This window comes from Macadamia integrifolia, chromosome 11, assembly GCF_013358625.1.
Source record: "Macadamia integrifolia cultivar HAES 741 chromosome 11, SCU_Mint_v3, whole genome shotgun sequence".
NCBI lineage: Eukaryota > Viridiplantae > Streptophyta > Magnoliopsida > Proteales > Proteaceae > Macadamia > Macadamia integrifolia.
Window position 1 is genome coordinate 21,990,243 of NC_056567.1, and position 8,842 is coordinate 21,999,084.

Sequence of the window (8,842 nt, forward strand, 5' to 3'; positions counted from 1 at the left end):
CTAATTAATATTTTGCAAAATATTTTTTAAATTATTTAGACATGTGGATTTGCATCAAATCATTCACAAATCTTTTCCTTGATACTATTTATTACAGGAAGAGGATTCCATGTTGTGCATCTCTTTCATGGACAACTTGACACTGTGAATCCAATGCAATGATAGAAAGACATCAACCATTGATATATCAAAACCTATATTTCCTAATTACTAAAATAAGTCCTCACAGGTCAGGTGACCAATCATAAGCTACTAACAAGAATCTTGTTCCTTCAATATTCGAAAGCATTCCATTCAAGATTAATTCTCAAGAGACCTAGTCCAATGTACACACATGCGTACAACCACACTTTTTATCTTGGAATTGTCATTCCAAAGATCATACAATGTGACAACCGTAAAAACAAAATGCTAAATTCTATCCTGAACCATGACACTTTGAGGTGAAAAACTAAGGACAACCATAGCCTGTTAATATCATGCATAATAAAAGAATTAAACACTTTAATGTTTCTCACTCTACCTAAACAACCAAGGAAAACTATCCCCTTGGGTTTTTTGAGACCCAAGTTCCCAAATATGAGGTAAACAGAAAGGAAATAGATAATTCTCCATTTCATTTGGGTGGGGCTGTATTACCCTTGCCAGCCTTGTCAATGTCGTCTTCATAAGGTAATCGTTGTAAAGAGACTCAAATATGGGGAGCATATTAAGTTCACCAAACAGTCGCTGAAGTCAGTGAAAGAGCGAACTATAAGAGCAGGTAACTTCTTGTACTCCTCGTCTTACAGTTAAGTAGCGGCATTGAACAGTGAGGGCTCTTCCACTCCAACTGCTGGTGGTGGTGATTGTGCAGTAGAAGGCGTATCAATGGCGGCAGCACTGCTGAGAGGAGCTGTAGTTCTGAATGTAGAAGAAACTGCACAAGAAATATCTGACGATGAGCACTCCCCTACAGCACTACTTCCACCTATGTTTTCGCGAATTATGCCTCTACTTCAAGGTTGAGGCAAGCAATAGATTTGTTGTCATTGTATTTGTTGTTGATATCATTGTTGTTGCTCCTGTTGTTATTGGTGTTGGCATCAGTGTCGGTGTTGTCGTTGTTGTAGCAGCCGTGTATGGTATAAGGTAAACAATGATCCAGGGGAAATGGAGAGAGAGAGAGAGAGAGAGAGAGAGAGAGAGAGAGCAGCCTGGCTCTTCACAAATGTAATTTCTTGAAGCTCTTTCAGTTTTTCCTGCGAGCGCATGTGAATTTTAAAGGTTCATTAATCGCTGATGCAAAATAGGAGATAAATATAAAAAGGCATTAGATTGCATTTCTCGTCTCACATAGAAAATCAATACTAGTAGCAGCAAAAGTGGTAGTGTGATGCCGGGTTTGGAGGACCTGATGGATTCTAGATCAGTCGACAGGGTTTGGTATTTCCTCATTCCACACAGATGCAACTACAGGTTGTATCGGAAACAAGGGGGGTCGCAATTCATCCTAAGTCTCTGAGCTAAGCCTCCAGCTGCGCACCCTACTATGTCAGTCACATGCCTTCTGCTGCTTGACGGAAGGGAGGATACAGTACAAACATTTGGTGCGGGAGAGGGAGGGGTAGTGATGGCAATGGCAATGATGGTGGAGGTGGAGGTTGAGGTGGAGGCGGCAGTGGTATGTGGAAGACAAGGGGTCTGGGGACATAAGGCTGGTAGAGGGAGTAGGGGCAAAAATGTCAAAATTTGTAGGAGGATGAAGGAGAACCAGTGTTTTGGTTAGTTTTGTAAACCCAAACATGATTTTGTGTATTTTTCTTAACTGAAAATAGGGTGGGTAGTTTTTATAAAGAGAAACCCAAGGTGGGTAATCATGTGGTTTTCCCTTAAAAAGATTTGGCTTATACCTCTGGAGGCAAAGGACGGGAGGGAACTGCGGGATGAGTTGTAGTGTTCTGAATGGGGAGAACAAGTGAGAGAGAACAATCCACATCACCGTGCTGATTGAGGAGATCCTGTTCTTGTTGTGAAGGAAAGCTCACCAGTTCCTTGTTTTCATCCTCCTAATACACCATGATCAAGTCTCCAACTATTCTGCTTCATGAAGTCCCCTGCTCAAGTAGTGGAGCTCTATATTTTCAGAAATCAAACACTAGATGTATATACCCTAAAAGAACACTAAACACGAGCAGATTCATCTATTCAGATTTTCTTACCAGTACACTCTAGTACATACATGCTGCTATAGTTGTTTGGCCAACACCTGCATTGTTTACAGAGACAAACATGCTTTAGAATGGGCAAAGCCCAAAGAATGTATATTGGAAGAAAGGAAAGAAACTCACCTGTATCTCTTGCAACAGACTGCGTTGGAGGAGACATCTCCCACTCCAATTTGGATCCTTTCTTTTACTGTAAGGTTCAGGAGATGTGCGTCTGCATCCTTCTGTTAATGTTTAAAGTTTTAATTTGTATTAGGAGGAATTATCCGAACACCAGTATCAATATTGCAAAAAGGACATGAAAACCACACAAGAAAAAAAGAAAAACACACAAAAAAAAAATAAAAAAATAATAATAAAAATAATAAAAAATAAAATAAAATAAAATGAAAAAGGAAATATGGGCAGTGATTTTAGATTGGGGGTTCTTTTAACTTTCTCTCTCTTTTCTTCGAAAATGGGAGAAAAATGAAAAGAAGACAGTAATGAACATAACACCAGACCTTTGGGAGAACGATCCTTCCCAGGGAACTAACATCGCTGTTTTTCAGTTTTTTCTGAAACAAGAATCTCAGTATCTGATCCCAGCCCGATATTTTTGTGATCGAGAAGGGAAAAATGAAACAAAAAGAAAAATAAAGTCACTTAAATGATTAATAACTTCAAATCTCAAAACACGATGAAATAGAGATAAAAAATTAAACACCTTGTTATCAGATGTTGTAATGGTTCTGGAATCTTCACCGTCGATGTTGTCAGCATTTCTAGGTGTGGCTGCAGTAGGGAAATCTTGTTGATCGCTTATCAGTACGAGACGGGACAAGCTGAGAGAAGGGGATGATAACGAGCCTGAAGAACCCATTCTCCTTGCTATTTTTCTCTTACTCCTCACTGCCTTTGTATTGAAGAAGGCCATCTGATAAGCTGCTGTGGACTTTCGATTTCGATAATGTGCGAAACAGCTCCTGAGGATATGAAGTCCCCATCCAGTGCGAAAGAGCATAGTACACTAGCCCTGGTGGAGTCATAAACTTTTGAATGTATCACCAAAACATAATTTTTGGACAACAGAAACAATTTCATTCAAACAAACATATCTGGGGAAAATCTCCCACAAGCAAATACATCAGGAAAACCAAAACAAACTGGGGGTGTGATCCACCAGACACAGGACAGCTTCAAACGAGAAGCACCAGAAGCCAAGAAATGGGCCTCCTTGTTGAGGGTATGGGGAACAAAAGAAAAAAAAATACATGGTATAAAGAACAGATCAAACTCCTTGGACCAAGATCTAGCATGCAAAGCTAGCACTTTGTGAAGGCCCTGTTGTAATATCATTTCATATTGCTTTGCATGCTGTTGTATTGCCTTGCATGCAACATTAAAAACATCCTCTACTCCCAAACATGGATGCAATATCAATGCAGATCTAGAAGTACAATAACATTATTTATTCATACTGGATATAGATATAGTTGCATAAATGGAAGATAATAAAAAGATCTGAAGGACAAAACTGATCAATCTATCACACCCATAAACGAGAGTTGTAATCCATTATTTAGATACATGCAACATACAACTTAAGAAACTTCAGCATACAACTAAGGAAGGTAATTACTTTGGAAGAAGCCTTGCTACATCAAATAATAAAAAATAAAATAAATAAATAAATAAATAAATAAATAAAAATAAAATAAAAATAAAATAAAAAAACAAACAAACAAACAAATAAACAAACTTAACAAGTCAAGGTGATCAGAACAAGAGAAATATACCAAGATGCAAATCTAGTAAGGAAATAGAGAAATATTTGGAAAATAAGCTTCTTCAAGATCAACTGGACTCTCTTCATAAAACTGGTGATTGTAGATCTCGAATGTTTACAAACTCCCTTGCTGGAGATGGAGCAGGACCCCACTAAAGACAACTTGTAGAAAGAATTCTATGAGGGAAAGGAGAAGAAACACACTTATTTATAATGAAGCATGTGACACACTTGGCACATGCATGCTGAGTCATCAGTTTCCTTGAACATATCAAGATTCATTCTTATCAGTAGACCTTTGTTTACAAAAAAAAAAAGAAAAAAAAAGAGGAGATTCGTTCATAAAGATGGCTAAATATGACAATTTAGCATACGTCATTGCTTTAGTAGATTGAGCCATTCCATAATCAAACTGCTAAAACCTGGAACTGATCCATCCTGTTACTCAATGGGACGGGATAGTTGTAGGACGAGCAACCTAACAGGTTTAGAATCAAAAGACCAACAAAGTACTGTCTGGAATTGGAATCGCTTGTATCCATTTAAGATGCATATTTAATCATTTGGGGTTGGTTCATACTTAATAACTATTAACTTATATAAGAGTTATGTCATAATAAAAAAATAACTACATATATGCTTTTTTTTTTTGGGATAAATGAAAATATATTAACAAAAGAAAGGGATGGAAAAAGAAAAAAAAAAAAAAAAGCATCAAGGGCTTGCAAAGGGATTTGGCTCCTCTCTGAGGAGTGATCATCCAGGTCTTTCCTATAGCTACTTGTGCGATCGCCATGTGTCCAGGCGACGATCCAACGGCGCCTAACGCCTTTGTCAGCGCCTTGTTTTCCACGCCTTGTTGGGCACCATTGGATCGTCGCCTGGACACGCGGCGATTGCCCAGGTAGCTATGGGCCGACTTGGGCAATCACCACTGAGGAGAGGAGTCGGATCCCAAAGGTGATGCACAAAAAACTAGGGGTGGTGAGATCCCAAGCAACGAAAAGATTTGTGAAGGATTTTATTTCTCATCTAAAATGGATTTTATGTCTTAAAGAAACACTTTTATTTAAGTGACTTGAATGTTTGAGATTATGAGGGCCCAAAACCTTTAATGAACCAGAAGCGAGTTATTTATTTATTTTTTTCTTCGTTGGTAAGAAGAAAATTCATTCTTGGTGCGACCGTAAGGTTGTTCCATTGTAACCAAGTGGTCACGGGTTCGAGTCAAGAAACAACCTATCTGAGAAGCAGTGGTAAAATGCCTAAATTATGACCTCCCCAGACCCCGCAGTGGAGGTAGCCTTGTGCACTGGGGACACCCCTTTAGAAGAAAAGTCATTAAGCAGAAGATCGTGCACAAAATAGGGCCTCCTAAATAACAAGTTCAGGGAGCCAAGGAGTGGAATGTGACCACTCTGTCTTCCATGAAATCAACAGGGCATTCCTTTTCAGGCTATCAACAATACTATTGCATGCCTTGGGAATAACAAGGTTTGAAATATCGTTTCATTTCGGTGTTTCGATGGTTTTGAAACCACCGAAATATTGAAATCTCGGCGAGTTGGGTATTTTTTTTTTGACTCGGTTGACAGTTTCGGTGGTCAAACGTCCATATTATGACCTGAAACTTGGTGGATAAAAATCGTCTATTTTTCTTCATCCATGTTTTGCTGTGTTTTGCTACCTGCAGAAGTCGACAAGTGTCCTTCTTTAAACCTGCGGCTGAGATTATTTTTGTTGGTCTGTTGTTACTAAGTTCGGTTCAGATTAATGGATGACTCGAACCATATTGATTTGAACCGGTTCTGACCAAACAACTCATAAAACCCAGTAACAATTTCAAAATCCATGTTTTGTTCATCCATGCGTCGGTGATTTTGGGATTCAAGGTCCCCGTGGAAATGTCATGGGCGAGTTGTTGCCAGTTGAGTTGGAGAAATCTGATCGCCCTGAGTAACCCAGAGGCGAACATGGCACCGACTCGAAGGACTTCCTTTTGTTGGCAGAGGCCACATAGCATCTGGATGTACATGCTCTGGAAAGAATCGGTGCAAAGGATGGCTTCGATGGGGCTAGCGTATACATTGTAAGGGTCGTAGGGTCTGTTCTTGAATTGATCGCTATTGGAGTAGCTAGTGAGAGCTGGACGTGCCAATAGCCCGCCGGGAGTCTTGGTTCCGGATTTGACGAACAAGAAGTATGGCCCCTTCCCCTGTTCTAGGCCTGGAACGTAACTGTGGCAACAACAACAATTACAAAAGATTCACAAGAGGGTTTCATCAATTCAAAACCTGCATGCACATAGTACTCACAGGTTCATGAATGGTGTGACAAGGTTATGAAGAAGTTGACAGCGATCCAGCTCTTCTTGAGTTGTGGGCATGAACTTTCTCTCACCGTCGGAAGTTCCAGAGCTGCAAAAATAGAGGATAAATAAGAACGGGAGAGAAAAAGAAGGCTATGATAGAGAGATTGGGTAATTATACCTAGTGAAGAATTCAGAGATGGGTTGACTGGAGAGGATTAGGGAACGATCACCATTGGCAATGCGTTGGATCTCAAGCTGAATATCCTCGTAGGTGATTACTGGTATCTTTGATTTGAATGTCTCCCGATCGGTTGCGCCATTAAGCTGGTATCGGTGGAGATACTCAGTCTCAGCATTTCGGGGCAAGATCTCAGCCAAAATCGCCTCCTGGACTGTGTTAGCGTTCTTGGTCATCTCTTCGATGAACTGAATATCCTTCGCATGCTTCTCGCAGGCGGCAGTTCCAAGTGGAGTAGACAGAGAAGTGGCATTAGCCATTGTTGAAGTAGAGACTGTGAGCAAGCGAGATAGAGAGGAGGCGGAGGCGGGGGGCGGGAAAAGAGGGCCCTTGATCATGGATTTTGAAATTCAAACCTGGGTTTTATGAGTTGTTTGGTCAGAACCAGTTCAAATCAATATGGTTCGAGTCATCCATTAATCTGAACCGAACTTAATAACAACAGACCAACAAAAACAATCTCAGCCGCAGGTTTAAAGGACACTTGTCGACTTCTGCAGGTAGCAAAACACAACAAAACATGGATGAAGAAAAACAGATGATTTGTATCCAAACTTGGTGGGGAGCTTGTTTTAAGGTTGATAAACATGCTTAAAACTTAAATTAGCAAAAAAATATTAGAACATGGCAGTAGTTTAGAATTACACCCTTATTTGGCGGCAACCGTCGAACTATTATGGAGATTTTATGAAATATTGCTAGAACAAGATATAATATGATAGTAAAACAAGTAAATAATGCATCTAAGCCATGATCAAAACATACCTCAACATTAATTAACTAATATTTAGAGTACATATATATAATTGAGTTTCATCAAAGCTTTGTTAACCATAAAAAAAAAATAATAAAATAAAATTATGTTGATGAAAAATATATTTTTTTAAACAAGAAAAATAAAAAATAAAATATTTACGAGCCAAAAAAAATTTCGCCTCCATGAGGTCATAGATTGGCCTTTAGTGTCTAGCATATAAAAAATCTAGCCATATCTAACATGTATTTATGTTACTATTTCAAAAAAAAAAAGTGGTTTTGGGGAAAGTGGTTTACCTTTCCAAAGCTTGAAATGTGTAGATCTTCAACTTGGAGTGATCTTCAAGGCAATAGATGTGATGCATACCAATGGAATGAACGAAATACAAACAATAAAAATAATATAGTCATAGATCTTAGGTTATAACTTGATCATGAGCGAATTTGCTGATGCTGCACCCACGAAGTATGGAAAGTGCCAAACATTGGGAATTACCCAGGGAGGAGTTAAGAACAGGAACAAGGAGAAGCGAGAACCACTTAAATGGAGGATTCGATAGTATTTCGTCCTTTGTTTCCCCATTGCAACTGGGGATCGAAAAGCACCAAATTTGATGTGGCAAATTAGTGGACAATGGAGTGATTTTGTGTTCAAATGTAAGGACCTACCAAAATTTCGCCGAGATAGTCGAGTTGGAGTGGAAATTTCGACTCCTCATGAGATTTGAGTATTTATAAGCCTAGGTTGGTATCATAGTTTTTAAGGCGCTGGTAAGGCGTTGATGCGGTTCTTTGGTAGTAAGGCAGCTCGCCGACTCACGAGAAGTGTGAAATGCGACCGCCTTATACACTAAGTCGCTGAAAGGCGACGCCTTATAGCGTCTTAGTGTATAAGGCGGTCACCTTATGTACTCGATATTTTAAAAATAAAATTTAAAATTGTTTTGCTGAAGATTCCAAATTACATATTCTCATTGGGAAGTGTATAAAGTCTGATGCACATGTGATGCATTGGATCAAAAATCATATAAAAAAAAACCCTTACCATAAAAAAAAAAAACCAAAACCAGTCAAAATCGTGCCTCTCATTCTCTCTCTGTCTCTACTTTGCCTTTAAAACTCAAAACCCCAAGCCCCAACGTCCGACGATCATTTCTCCGGCGACTTCTCCTTCTCCTCCAACAGACTTCGGCGACATCCGGCGACATCCGGCGACATCCGGCGATTTCTGGCGATCTCCGCTGCAGCCGCCTCCTTCGATTCTTCTCCGGCGGCATCTCCTTCTCCTTCGACAGCCTTCGGCAACCTCCGGCTTCTCCTTCGACAGCCTTCGGCAACCTCCGGCTTCTCCTTCTCCTTCGATTCTTCTCCAGGTATGTTTTAGTTTGTATTTTAAATTTCTGATTTGTGCATGTTTTTGTTTCTCTTTTCTTCTTTCTTCTCCCTGCTTCTTCCTTCTTCTTCTTTTCTTCTTTCTTCTCCCTGCTTCTCCCTTCTGCGTATGATTAGTTTTTTTTTTTTCTTCCTGTGAATGTTGGCTGGTTTGTAAGTGAAGTTTTTTT

The 8,842-nt window shown here is 39.5% G+C and overlaps 1 protein-coding gene across 4 annotated transcripts in view; it reads right to left on the minus strand.

The window, feature by feature from the left end:
* Positions 1 to 264: 264 nt before the first annotated feature.
* LOC122093997 (probable indole-3-acetic acid-amido synthetase GH3.1) overlaps positions 265 to 8,842 on the minus strand; it is a 22,349-nt gene continuing 13,771 nt past the window's right edge. For 2 of the 4 annotated variants that reach the window (XM_042664573.1, XM_042664575.1), the window contains 6 exons: positions 2,914 to 3,222; positions 2,711 to 2,785; positions 2,331 to 2,431; positions 2,202 to 2,248; positions 1,893 to 2,096; positions 265 to 1,241 (listed from right to left, as the gene is read on the minus strand). In XM_042664573.1, the coding sequence (XP_042520507.1) occupies positions 2,041 to 2,096; positions 2,202 to 2,248; positions 2,331 to 2,431; positions 2,711 to 2,785; positions 2,914 to 3,210 (576 nt within the window). In that variant the 5' untranslated portion in view covers positions 3,211 to 3,222 and the 3' untranslated portion in view covers positions 265 to 1,241; positions 1,893 to 2,040. Of the gene's footprint in view, positions 1,242 to 1,892; positions 2,097 to 2,201; positions 2,249 to 2,330; positions 2,432 to 2,710; positions 2,786 to 2,913; positions 3,223 to 3,985; positions 6,213 to 6,290; positions 6,881 to 8,842 lie in introns of all 4 variants that reach the window. The other 2 variants (XM_042664572.1, XM_042664574.1) reach the window with 2 other exon arrangements.